This window comes from Daphnia magna, linkage group LG1 (assembly GCF_020631705.1).
Source record: "Daphnia magna isolate NIES linkage group LG1, ASM2063170v1.1, whole genome shotgun sequence".
NCBI classification, from domain to species: domain Eukaryota; kingdom Metazoa; phylum Arthropoda; class Branchiopoda; order Diplostraca; family Daphniidae; genus Daphnia; species Daphnia magna.
Window position 1 is genome coordinate 741,858 of NC_059182.1, and position 12,814 is coordinate 754,671.

The following is a 12,814-nucleotide window of genomic DNA, read 5'->3' on the forward strand; positions in this document are numbered from 1 at the left end:
ACTTTTTTTCAACGAGCTACCGCTGCCATTGGAGCGGCGTCGGAGTCCAGACGTTGAGCTGGTAGATGGCGAAGGGGATGCGCTGGATCGATGATTGGCCCCCTCGATTGAGAACTACTAGCCCCGTATCGACTTCTGCTGGGCGGTGTTCTCGTCGAAGACTTGACCAAAACAGCCGGAACACTGTTCTTGTCTTTCCTGATCACAGTTTGATGCCGTTGAGTTTTATTCCTGCGGATGCTGTTCGATCCCGACCTGGAAAAGTCAGATCCCACAGACGATGAGTCGGTCGTCGTCTGACAAACGCTAATGGCGATGGAAGCCGATTCCGAAGTGGCACAAGGAAATTCATCCGTCACCGGAGTGGCGCACGAAGAGGACATGGCCGAATCCAGCAACGACGGCCGATCCGGACGATTGATGATTGTCGCTGAGTTCGTGTCGATAGGGCGTCGTGTTGGTCATCGTCGTGGAAGACGTGGTGCGGATGCTCCGTTCATCATCGGTCGTCGTTTCCATGACGTCCAGGACGGAGCCGAAGGACGACGTGCTCATCCCCTCCGCCTCGCTGGATGGACGATGGAAGAAATCGTCACATTCGTAAGCTTCCGCCGGCTGCGGTGATGGAGAAGAGAACGCTTCCACCGCCGCTTCCAGCAGAGTTTTTTCTTCGCTAAACGAAGATGAAGAGCATCGGAATTCGCTGGATTCTTCCATGATGGTTTCCGTCTTTGCGATGCGCGACATCTTCGTCTCAATGACGGAATTGCAGAAGAATTTACGCACTAAAAGAGCGGCCTTCTCTTCCGGCATGCCGGATGTCAATTCGATGGAATTCGATCTCTTAGCCGGCTGCGGTTTGCTTCTGCCGGAAGAAAGTGGTGTTCAACTAGAGGTGAAGGACGATGTGTTCTCTTCTTTCGTAAACTGCGTCGTTTTGTTTGGAGACGCCCTCCGCAATCGGGTGACGGCCGTGCTGGATCGGCTGCTGAACGTGGTGGACGTCATCGATTTAACCGAACTGCTCTTGCGGATGATGGAATCCCTTAACTCGTCAATTATCCGAGAGAGCTTCATCTATCGTTGCGTCGAATTTGCTCATCAATTCTTCGACGCTCGCGTCGTCTCTCATCTCGGTCGATTCTGCCAATAATCAAATGAGCAAAACATCATCACGTGCAATTAGCGAAGCGCGTCTAAGTGAAATCAAGTCATAATTCGGTTTCTTTTTGCCAAAGAAGGGGAAGAATCTTTTTATGAGCAATGGTTCTAAATATCTACGCGAGTTTCTCTTTGATTTACGACGGCCATTCGCAGCTGGGCCACGTTAGGTCCGGCTGGTTACGATCAGTTCATTACAGCGTTTTCATGTTGAGGAAAAAGAGGTGGACGCATCATGGTCAATGATTGCTAGTACTAACCGGATGGTTTATGATGAACAACGGGAATGGTTGGTTCGACGGCGTGATGTTCGACTCCCGAGGTCATCACGAACGATTGCCGCCTCTTTTGCTCCGGGCTGGTTTTACTGGTTAGAATCATCTCTGACGTCGCCACGTCGCCATTTTGGTTGACGTGGCGGCCGACGTTAGGGTTGGTTTCGTTCGTTTGGCTCAATCTGGCATTGACGGCCAAATCCGCCCGCAGCTGCGGATGCCCTTCCACCAGTAACTTGGTGGTTTCCCGCAAGCGCTGCAGCTGATGATTAGCCGACTTGATTTCAGGCGCTTCCGCCAGCCGACCGCCTTCCAATTCAGTTGAATCACGGTGATTCGATGTCACTCTTTCATTTAAAAGAATTAAAATATAGGTAATAATTTAGGACTAATATTTAAGTATGCAACTCATTTCTCAAGACAATCATTTACATAACAACTGTGGGGAACGGCAATTGGAGGTTATGACTAACATGCTGGTAATTATATACACGTCACCTGATACCGTGTCACACAATATCGTGATATGCTACCGTTATTATTTTTTAAATCACCTGATCTCTGTGTCGTGTTTCAGTTATCCTCCCCACTAATTCGGTTTAACTTTTAACGCAATTTTCGTGCTTGCATTTAAACATATTACCTGTTGAACGCGTCATTTCGCTGGATGCCGTGGACTGGAAGAAAGTGCGAGCTTCCTGGACGCTGCCGAAGGGCCGGATTTCGCGGATGACGAACCGATTTTCCGGTATTTTGGAACCGCTTTTGGGATGCGCAAGTCCTGGATAAAATCCACTTGGTTTATCGATTTTGACTGGGTAAGGGCTGCTGCTGGCCGACGGATTCCCCATGTCCATTTTGGTTACAGGAGCCTGAATCGGAGTTAGATTCGTCCCATTTCGTTCGGATTCCGCTTCCAGGCGGATGACGTCGAGCGAACGGATCTTTTCGATGGTTTCGTTGAGCTGCGCGATTGTTTCATCGATCGTTCTCGTTTCATCCACCGTCGTCTGCTGCCGGATGGAGGACGATTGGTGTCTCTTAATGGCACTGGATTCCGCTTCAGGCTCTAGGGAATGATAGCCGTGATCAGCCCTGACGGATAAAGAATCCGTTTCCAACGGCAAAAGCGTTTCCGTTTCAAATTCCGTAGAAACTGGAGGCCGGAAGACGGATTCTTTGACTTCGCAGCGAGCCACCATCATGACCGGATTTGGGCGTAGATTGCGGATGAGCTATGCCGCCGACATGCCCGGAATAGTGGCCGTTGACGACTCGGACGTCGTGGAACACGGCGATCTCCCGCGCGAGAAAAAATTGTCCGGCGTCGGAGCTCTGGCCACGAACGGTGGTGATCGCTCTCCTACTTGACATCCGCACCGAAGGCGACTTTTCTGGCCTTCCGCTGGCCTTCCGATTGATTCATTTGCGTCAGATCTTCGTTGGAATTCTTGACGTATGCGACGGCCCAGCTGGATTCCATCCAGTTGCTCATCGAATAAACCGAACCCATTTCCGTGTTGACGGCGGAAGCCGAATCCGTTCGATCGTGACGCAGCGGAGCGCCGTTGGTAGACACCAGGGGTTTCTTCCAGCATCTGTGCGATTCAGTTTGCTACTAGACGTCGTTTCGCACGTATAAAAAAAAAAAAGAAGAAACCACCGTGTCGACGCTGTGCAAACTCTCCCTGGGCGAGTTGACGATCACGATCGTACTGGACGCCGGTGTCCGGTCAGATTTAGCCGGCACTAAGCGGCTAAAAATGTGATTACAACAACCTAAACTAGCCCAACAAAACGAAAGCGATTATCCGGAGATGATATCTCAAAACATCAACAAAATACACAAACATGCAAAACGCACGACGGTCGAAATTTTATCATCACTAGTCCTGATTCCGTTGTTACCTCATTCAACCGTTTCACTACTTTGAATCACGGGTATGACCCATGGCGCTCAACCGTGAATTATCTCTTTGTTTTTACAGGGCCCCATTAAGAAAAGTGGATAGGACTTTAGTGACGTCATTCCGTCACCAGCCACAAAGAAACAAACGCCTTGAAAATGCTCTAGCACTAGCACCACCTACCTTATCTGCTTCGGACGTACGGTACCCAGAGTTGTTGGTAGCATCATACGAGTTTGTACTCCTCCCGTACATCGTTTTTGCATTAGTATTTTTTTATAGTAAAAGCTAAAAGGTGAAATTCAAAGAAAATTTACGAACGGTGTAGTAACTCAACCGTGATTTTTTTTTTCATAGGACTACGTTTAAATGCATGTAAAAGTGCAAATCTACTGTGCACAAGGGAAGTACAATACACCTTAATATTGGGGTAGAGCTACTATTAAAACACAACAAGCCAATTTAATTATTGAACCCAATATCCCACCACACAACTTCTCCAGCCAAGGACCAAAGTGTTACAAAATATAGCAGATAGAAGTAAATAAAGAATACCACAGCAATTGAAAATAAAATAACAATTGAAAGCCCGCCTACCAGGTTTGCAACCATTACATGTTTAGAAATTGTTCTTAGCCCTTACGTTCCACTAGGACTTTGAAAACATTTTTCAGAAACCTTTCCACAAGGTAATTTTTTACTTCGGGCTGACAGTATTTTTCACTTCCTCGTAGAATGGCATAAATGAACGGGGACATTCTGCGATTATCGAGCTGAAAAATGTTTCCTCCATTTTCCACCAAAAGCTTCAAGATTTCCAACGAATTACTATGTTTCTTCCAAACGACATCATGAACTGGTGTGCGACCGGCCGTGTCACCAGCATTTGGGTTTCCTCCATGACAAAGCAGGATCTTCACAAGCTTGGGTGCGTGAATTCCAGGGTTAAGCGCGGCCACATGCATAGGCGTTAAACCGTCTTTGGTACTTGCGTTCGCGTTTCCGTTGTTTTCAAGGAGGGTCGCCATCTGCTCATCTGCATTCTCGTTTAGGAATCCGGCTACGTGATGTACAGGTTGAAGTCTTAACTCTTTAATACCCATATAGCTATTAGGATTTCCTCCTTTTTGAAGCAGCAACTGCAAAATGGTCAGTCCGATTTGGCTGTGGTTCTGGAGAGCGGAGTGGAGTGGTGAAATTCCGAATTTGTCCTCAGTATTAGGATTCCCTCCATGGTCGAGTATCAGTTGAACGACATCAACTTCAGCATGATCGGCACTCACAAAGAAATGAAGTAGCGTAATCCCGGTATTGTCAATGGGAACGTTAAAGCTTTCTTGATCGACACCAACTAATTTCCTCATTTCGTCTCCGCAAATTCCCCTGTTCAACAGCGCAAAATGAACAGGGGCAAGCCCATTCTTTCTTTTGATGTTAACATCTCCTCCTTTACTGAGCAAAAATTTCATCGTTTCATAGGCATGTTCTCCTTCATCGCTGGCTGCATAATGAATCGGCGTGTTGCCAGTTTCATCAAAGGCATTAAGATCAAAACCATATTCCAACAGGGTCTCAATAATAGCAAGCGTTTGCGTGGTTTGTTCCATAACAGCATAGTGAAGTACTGTGATTTCATCTTTACCCGCAGGATTAGGTTTCACTCCCTTTTCAAGAATCAGTTTCATTTTTTTTAGGCCGTGGACTTCATCAACCAATACCAAACAAAGTAATTTTTCGTGAATTTGGATTACTTCGGTTTTTATGTTTTTGAGCAACAGCTCTACTAATGCCACGCCACACTCGCCGTAGTTTAACAAAGCGCAAGCGAGAGATAAAATAAGCTCGTTCGCGTTACTACTGCCTCTGTTATCTAGCAGCTGCTTCATCATTTCAAGGGCGTAATCTCCTTCGTTTCTGGCAGCTTTAACAAATGGCGTGCAGCCATTACTAGATGGACTTGCTCCATGTTCTAGAAGAACCTCGATTATCTTCGGTGCTGAAGAAGATTCTTTAGTAGCTGCATACTGAATAGCAAGATATCCCAATTTCACTGAATCAACCGTAGCGTTCACATCCGCTTCAAGAAGCATACGCCTCATCTCCTCATTCAAAGTGATACGCAATGTTTCAGAAGCCGGGTACATCCCATCAAAGCTATCAAGAATGAAACAAATAGAAACCATCACTTGTAGCTCTAGGAGACTTCCATTCCGTTTCAAAAGCATTCGAGTCAATTTCGGTGCGTTGCAAGCGGAGCTTTGAACTATTTTTAATAGCAGAAGCTCTAATTGGCTTTCAAATTGGTTCAGTATAGCAGACCAAACTTCTTCCGTTATCTTACAGTTTGCCACTAGTCCAATAATTTCTCGTGCTGTTTCTAGCGATTTGTTGTACTGCCCCCCATATTTGATAGTCCATAGTTCGTTGACGAGTTCCTCCTCTTCACAAAACAAACTACTCCATTCGATTTCCGAAATAATCTGTGTGCAGGCATAGGTTAACTAGATAAACGTCAAATTGAAATTTAAAAAGCTTAAATACAAACTTTGGAATTCCTTTGCACTTCAGGATCCATTTCTCTCGACAGACGTTGTGGTCGACTAGCGGTGCTGGTAGTATTCTGTTGATCATCCTCCCTACCCGTTACCGATGAAGCCAGTGGTTTGTTAAGGCTAAGGATAAAAGGTAAATTTTCCCAGAAATACGACACGAGAAGTATTGGCGATTGTAGAATCAATTTGCCCAAGCGATTGCGCGTAAGTACACTTCTCCGTTTCAACTAATGAACATGTGAGGGATGTTAGGCATCAGTGTCACGAGAATGTGTAAAATCCATTAACCTTATCAACTTGGAATCCAACATCAGCATCGTAATCGATCGCAATAGCTTCCTTAATGGTTCGGGAATATTCTTTTTCAGGATATACCATATCTGGCAGAATATCTGGCTTAAGCTGAAATATTAAGAATGTTTAAATTATGTAAGATTAGCGATAGGTAAGTCAACTTCTTACGTCGCAGAAGAATTGAAAGATTTTTGCCATTCTTTCAATTTCTTCAGTAGTGGACTGCTTCTCACCAGACAAGCCATGGTACCATTCTTTCAAACTTTGAGCGCTGAGTATTTTTTCTGCGAACAGATCGATTCCATCATCACACAATATAATATTGACCCAAAGTCGGTCAAGAAAATATTTTTTAGTTCGCTCGTTTGTTAAGACAAAATAAGGATGGCGCAACACTAATGCCATCATGGGACGTTTGCCCGGATCTCTGTCGGTTAATTTGATAATCAAATCTTGTAAATCCCAGCTGAGATCTTGAATATTTTGCGGAACAAGTCCATGAACCATTGAAAGTTTTCGCCACATATCTTCCGAGCTGTAAGCATGAGCACCTTTCTTAGCTATCCGTAAAATAATTATTCCAAAAGCGTAAACATCGCTAGCAAAAGATGCCGGATAGGCAGACCCTTGCGCGTTGAGCACCTCAGGTGCCCTGTAGTTTTCCGTCCCGGGGTGGGTGGTGTCACTGAACTCTGACTGACCCAGCTTCAGTTTTTTAGCAAATCCAAAATCAGCAATTTTGGCCAAAACTAGGCGGGAGTTGGATGATTGACACCAGAGCAAGATGTTGGCAAGTTTCAAATCTTTGTGGATGATATCTTTGCTATGGATGTAAGCAACACCAAGAGCCACTTGGCTTATGAGGATTTTATCATCCAACGAATCTATTGGTATTCGTTCCAGCTTTCCTTCAACGTAATCCTTTAAAGAGCCTTCGCATAACTCCATGACGATATACCTATTCAACAAAGAATAACAGATTAACACGAATGGCTCCAGACAATAACAATTCTTATTTTATCATACTTCTTGGATTGATTTTCTACTAAATCCAGGTATTTTACGACGAACAGGTGATTGAGTTGACGAAGGGTTTGAAGTTCTCGGTTGAACACATCTACTGCGTCTGGATTTGGGCTGCATTTTTTACATGCTGCCAGATACGTTTTTCCACTTTCATCGGTATAATTACATTTGAAGACTTTGCCGTAATTCCCTTTTCCCAATATTTCTAGAATTTCAACGGATTGATTCTGAAAGCAATTCGTAATATTACTTGACTGCAACACGGCCGACGATTCAGTTTTACTTACTTTGTTGTCCTTGCTAATTTTGAGACTAGTGGTGATATGCCAAATATATGCCGAGAATAACTGAGGCGTAGTTTTGAATGCCTCAATAAGCAATGATGTAATTTCATCATTATCTGCAAGCATCTAGAAAAAGGACAGGAGCATAGTTCATAGTGTCATTAACCATCGAGAACTCTTAATGCTTACAGTGTCCTTTAACTCTTCGAATTCTTCATCGGGGAATTCGCTTTTATCCAAACAGCCTTCCCACGCTTGAAGTGTGTCTTGGTTGCATACTCGGAAGAGTTCCGCATCCATCTGCAGCTCTGTGAAAAGCCTCGATCGACTTTCCTCACTGCAACGAATAAAAAATGGGTGTCGCAGCAACCCAGTCACTTCCAAGTCACTAAAATCGGCCTTGGTTGGAACCCTGATTAAGTCTAATGCAAGGGCCCTATGTTTCTCGTCAATTTCAGTCAAACTTTCCAGCGTAATGGGCCCATTTGGAAAGACTTCTTCCTTCGTTGCAGCTGCATAATACAAAATACCAAGCCGACTTTTGACATTATCCTTGCAAAAAAAAAAAAAAAGAAAGGTTAATACCATCATTGCTGGAATATTGACACATTCTACGTACCCGAGGTTGGAAATCCTTGATGTATCCGTAACCCGTTATTTTAACGACAACTCGTTTGGATTTCAAATCTCTTCTCCAGAACAAAACATTTTCAAGGTTTAAATCACCGTGGCTGATTTTATTGCGATGAAGATAATCAACACCGCAAGTTACTTGCCACATAATATCGATGCCTTTGACAGCGGATGCAACACTGTCATCCAGATTTTTACGGCAATAATTCAGCATCGATCCCTGACATGATTCCATGACTAGATATCTACGTGAAAATGTTAGATTTTGAAATGGCTTAAATTGTTTTTTAACGAGCTACAGAGTCTTAACGGCCAAATACCTGACGTCTTGATGGACGACACATTGACGATAACGGACTATGTGGTTATCGCGCAACTTGATTAACTTTTCCCACTGATCCTTCTGTTGGCCAACACCATCGCAAGTGGGTACAAGTTTCTTGATAGCGAGCGTTTCACCTTTAATTTTCCTAAGGAAAATATTTTCGTTGTTGCCGTCACATTGAAGGCTAGAAAAAGAGATGAGCTGCAGGTCCTCAAAGCACAGAGAACCACCACACTTGTCCGCCATGTTCCATAAAAACGAAGGTTTTCGTTTCAGAAGTAGGGACTGTGAGAACAACGCGTGTACTACGTGTAGGACTCTGCAAAGAATAAATGTTTTAGAGACAGTGGCAAAGATATCATATCTTTTTCTTATCCGAACATGTCCGTGTGAATTTCAAGATGTTTCACCACACAATGCTTAATAAACCACCAATATAAACTTTGTTAATAAACAAAGATTAAGGGACCTACCTTTTCTTTTTCTTTTATTCTTCGCATTTTGTCCCAATCGTTCGCGTATGCGGCTGGTTATCACGAATGGGGGAAATGTAAACAAATTGTTTAAACCAGTTTCGTGCTTTGACGTATCTCAGAAGACTGGGGCATGTATGGCCGCAATCGTGCACCTAAAAACTACCAATACCAATTTGACGCATCTTGAAAATAGGTTTCGTGTGCTGAAATAAGAAAATGTCGTGTCTTAATAGCGGTAGAGTAAAGCCATGTCAAACATCATGACAATTGAAAACGAACAGATAATTTTAAAAAATGTAAACGGTAAGCATACCGTAAGACAAAGGAAAACTAGGGTAACTAGGGAAACAAGACTTTCCTGCAAACATCATCAAATATAAACTGATAGACGCAGACCGTAGGTACTTAACATCAGCGTCTGGTTGTTAAGTTAGAGTAGTCCTTAAAACATATGAGCAGATCTGGTGAGAAACAGTGAAATGTAGCAAAACGGTTATCCTAAACGTTGTCGTGGCTTACCGTGTGAATGGTGAACGATTCCGGACTGATGCCAACGACGGGGAGGTTGCTGTACCTGATGATTGATGAAGAATCACAAACATTTCTGCCAATTCGACCCATCTGCCCATCTCCTTTAGAACCTTCCCTGCACGATTCAAAAGTCTGACTGCACAATAGCAGCAGGGAAAGCTGAAAATGACCTCGTTTGAGTCCTAAGGCAATGAGACAGGGATGGGGATGAAAACTAAATTTTATCCTCAAGAAAAACAACAGAGACCATCTTTTCTTTTCAAATTTTCCGTTCCACAACCCTTAAAGTGCTGGAGGTAATATGCAAGGACGCAGACATAAATACGTAGAGGATAGGCGATCATTCTTAAGGGGACTGGGATGATGTACAAAATCGCAAACAACAGATAAGTATCACTTTTGAAATTACTTATGTTAACTTTAAAAACAAATTGCATTGACAAATAGCTACGTATGGGAATGGCACAAAATTCTATTGAGACGTAGACTTCGGAGATTCAAACAAACTGCCGTAGTGTATATTGCTTCGCCATGTTGTCCATTCAACATTCAATAAGGCTAGGCATACTACATAGGTTATTGCACAAAAAGAAGACGCCTGACTACGATGTACAATTGTGCATCTTAATTAAATCACGATGTCGTATAAAAAGCTGCTCATCTACTTTTTGGCGTCCACATCTCCCATTAACGTTGTCTTTCCTCATCACTCTGTATCTCTTATGACTTTGGACGGGACAACTTAAGTGTTTGGAGAGAAGCACTAACTTAAAGGCCAAGAGAAAAGTCCATAATATTTCAGACTAGTAATCATACTCCATTATTTAAGCATCAAGTTTAAATGGCCTCTGACTATTGAATCTTACCACATTTTCTAGCCGATTCCATACACAAATCAAAAACGTTTTCCCAACGTTCAGTTAAAATGGCATATAATTGCTCTATTTTACGGGGAGTGATTTTGTTTTCGTTGGTTCACTAATGCACAGATATTAATGTAACAATATCGTTTCGAAGGTCATCAAGCCTTAAAGCCATGTTCAGCTGTTGAAAAACGCCCTAACCTACAGCGCACCTTTTCCTTTCTATCATGGAATAATGCCCCGTTTTAACGACCTCTAAAATCTTGGGACACCTTGAACGACGTCTCTTTCATATAACAGCACTGTTGACACATAGACTTACAGTACCCACCAAACTATTAGGTACACCCCCCTTTTTTCAGTACATTCTTATGGCACTACGTGTCTTGGAAAAAATGCAATAACTCTTGAACCGCTTGGGCTAGATTTTTTTTCCTTTTTTCCGTGAGTAGATCTAATGATGATCTACATTTTTTATACACATGAAGTCGTCGTAGGATTAACCCCCACGGCGCTACGGTATCGTTCACTTTATTAGGTACACCCCGTTTTCCCCCATATGCGCCGTGTTAAATACGGTGTTTTCAAAAATATCAAAAAAATACTAAAAATAAAGCTAAAATCTTTTTCTTTGTGCCAAAAGATGCACAATTCTTCACTCTATACTAATCCGAAGTATGATTTACAGTCAAACCAATTAAAAGAACCCTTCTCTATACCCCGAAGTTTACCCCCCTCGACATTTTTACGGCAAAATCAAAACTGGCGATGTCGCCACCAGAGGCACTGCAGGATTCGAGCTGTTGCTGCGCCAATGCGATGAGGGGCACACAAGATATTTAAAAAAATCTGATTATTTTCATTTTCGCATCGCATATAGCATATTTCATTGTTTATTTTCTAATGGAACTAAGATTAAAATTGAAACCATATTCTGTGAAAGCTGGCGGCTGGTAGCAACAGCCCGAATCTTGCAGTGCCTCTGGTGGCGACATCGCCAGTTTTGATTTTGCCGTAAAAATGTTGAGGGGGGTAAACTTCGGGGTATAGAGAAGGGTTCTTTTAGTTGGTTTGACTGTAAATCATACTTTGGATTAGTATAGAGTGAAGAATTGTGCATCTTTTGGCACAAAGAAAAAGATTTTAGCTTTATTTTTAGTATTTTTTGTATATTTTTGAAAACGCCGTATTTAACACGGCGCATATCGGAGAAAACGGGGTGTACCTAATAAAGTGAACGATACCGTAGCGCCGTGGGGGTTAATCCTACGACGTTTTCATGTGTATAAAAAATGTAGATCATCATTAGATCTACTCACTGAAAAAAAGAAAAAAAATCTAGCCCAAGCGGTTCAATAGTTATTGCATTTTTTCCAAGACACGTAGTGCCATAAGAATGCACTGAAAAAAGGGGGGTGTACCTAATAGTTTGGTGGGTACTGTATTGTCTGATAGATTTTTAAAAAGTCAAGGACCTAACATACCGCCGCAGAGCACGTTTTGTCCTCTAGATCCCCACTGCGCAGATTTGACGTCCTCGTGTTACACGTCATGTTTTTAGTTTCGACTGAGGCTTAGTTCGTTTCTTTTGGTCGACACTGTCCACAACAATTTTGTCTTTCATTGTTTCGTCAAGGAAAAACGCCTACAGTCTACTGCTGAGATGTTGGTGTAGTCTGATGTAGTTTGCCAAATTTCATTTTCTCGAACGTTATGCGCAAGCGCAGAGCAAATCCGGATTGGCGTTGATAACGAATTGGACTAGGATTGTATAGCAGGTTAAAAAGAACTATGACCGTGTCCGAATTGCAACGTTTTTGTGTCGCCTTTATTCGTAGATCTGTTTTGTCTGATATACAGATGCATATCCGTCATTTCCGTGTTTCCATTACCATCCGTGACAGTTGTGTCGATTTCAAACCCAACCAACCTGAGAAGTGTGACCTCCGACGGACACAACACGATTTGCTACACTTGCCTTTCATAAAAGTGCTGGGAGATAATGAATTGATAAAGGTCCGGCAAGGGCAATCCACCATTTTGTTTCAATTTTTTGCAACAAGTCATTCTGATTGTTCAAAACTACATTCACAGCTGCAATTCGATCATTGCTGTTGTTATTGTTGGAGCACACCAAAAGGCTAAACCCAATATAGCCTTCGTCTTCAATTCAGTTCATTGTTTACGTTGATTTCATTTCTAAATTGGTTGCCAATTTTCTATGCAGGGCAATAGGACAAGATAAATGTGGGTCTTTAGTTTTAAAAATACCGTGTTAATACGACCTGTTTTTTTTTTAGACGAACGATCTGCAGCCTCACTGCCCTTTTGTCCACACCTTCTTTTTCGGTGTGTCACCTTTCACGGTATCATGACGGGGCAGTTGCTGACGTCGCCCCGCTATAGTTATAATCGTATCCTTGTGTGAGTAACCCGCCAACGTTTCTGTAACGGCCAATGCTACCGTTACACCGCAGAAGTCGGTAG

General features: G+C 42.9%; 3 protein-coding genes across 8 annotated transcripts in view; 1 reads left to right on the forward strand and 2 right to left on the reverse strand.

The window, feature by feature from the left end:
* LOC116933765 overlaps positions 1–12,814 on the forward strand; it is a 62,177-nt gene that overhangs the window by 28,937 nt on the left and 20,426 nt on the right. The window lies entirely within an intron of this gene.
* On the reverse strand, positions 1,006–3,518 carry LOC116936288. Of its 3 annotated transcripts, XR_006648572.1 has the most exons (3): positions 2,080–3,194; positions 1,422–1,783; positions 1,006–1,143 (listed from the first exon to the last, which is right to left on the reverse strand). XR_006648572.1 is itself a non-coding variant. In XM_045175743.1 (2 exons), exons 1-2 carry the CDS (start codon positions 2,639–2,641, stop codon positions 1,779–1,781), a joined length of 567 nt encoding a protein of 188 aa, XP_045031678.1. In that variant the 5' UTR covers positions 2,642–3,194; the 3' UTR covers positions 1,387–1,778. The 3 variants fall into 3 exon arrangements, 2 of the variants coding, with proteins under 2 accessions (XP_045031678.1, XP_045031672.1); XM_045175743.1 differs by lacking the exon at positions 1,006–1,143 and having other exon boundaries at positions 1,387–1,783; XM_045175737.1 differs by lacking the exons at positions 1,006–1,143; positions 1,422–1,783 and having other exon boundaries at positions 1,814–3,034; positions 3,100–3,518.
* LOC116918324 lies at positions 3,652–11,961 on the reverse strand. 4 transcript variants are annotated; one of them, XM_045175627.1, is made up of 13 exons: positions 11,812–11,961; positions 9,453–9,646; positions 9,247–9,394; positions 8,931–9,136; positions 8,453–8,776; positions 8,119–8,377; positions 7,689–8,051; positions 7,503–7,625; positions 7,216–7,442; positions 6,358–7,147; positions 6,184–6,297; positions 5,889–6,122; positions 3,652–5,823 (listed from the first exon to the last, which is right to left on the reverse strand). In XM_045175627.1, exons 5-13 carry the CDS (start codon positions 8,701–8,703, stop codon positions 3,976–3,978), a joined length of 4,209 nt encoding a protein of 1,402 aa, XP_045031562.1. In that variant the 5' UTR covers positions 8,704–8,776; positions 8,931–9,136; positions 9,247–9,394; positions 9,453–9,646; positions 11,812–11,961; the 3' UTR covers positions 3,652–3,975. The 4 variants fall into 4 exon arrangements, with proteins under 4 accessions (XP_045031562.1, XP_045031575.1, XP_045031571.1 ...); XM_045175640.1 differs by lacking the exon at positions 9,247–9,394 and having other exon boundaries at positions 8,931–9,092; XM_045175636.1 differs by lacking the exon at positions 9,247–9,394.

Excerpts from the sequence above, each read along its gene's own strand:
- LOC116936288 (XM_045175737.1), bottom strand. The coding sequence starts at position 2,641 with ATGATGGTGGCTCGCTGCGAAGTCAAAGAATCCGTCTTCCGGCCTCCA.
- LOC116918324 (XM_045175640.1), bottom strand. The coding sequence starts at position 8,703 with ATGGCGGACAAGTGTGGTGGTTCTCTGTGCTTTGAGGACCTGCAGCTC. Across the intron at positions 8,052-8,118 it reads TCAAGGATTTCCAACCTCGG|GATAATGTCAAAAGTCGGCT; the intron begins GTACGTAGAATG and ends TTTTTTTGCAAG. Across the intron at positions 7,148-7,215 it reads GTAGAAAATCAATCCAAGAA|GTATATCGTCATGGAGTTAT; the intron begins GTATGATAAAAT and ends TTTGTTGAATAG.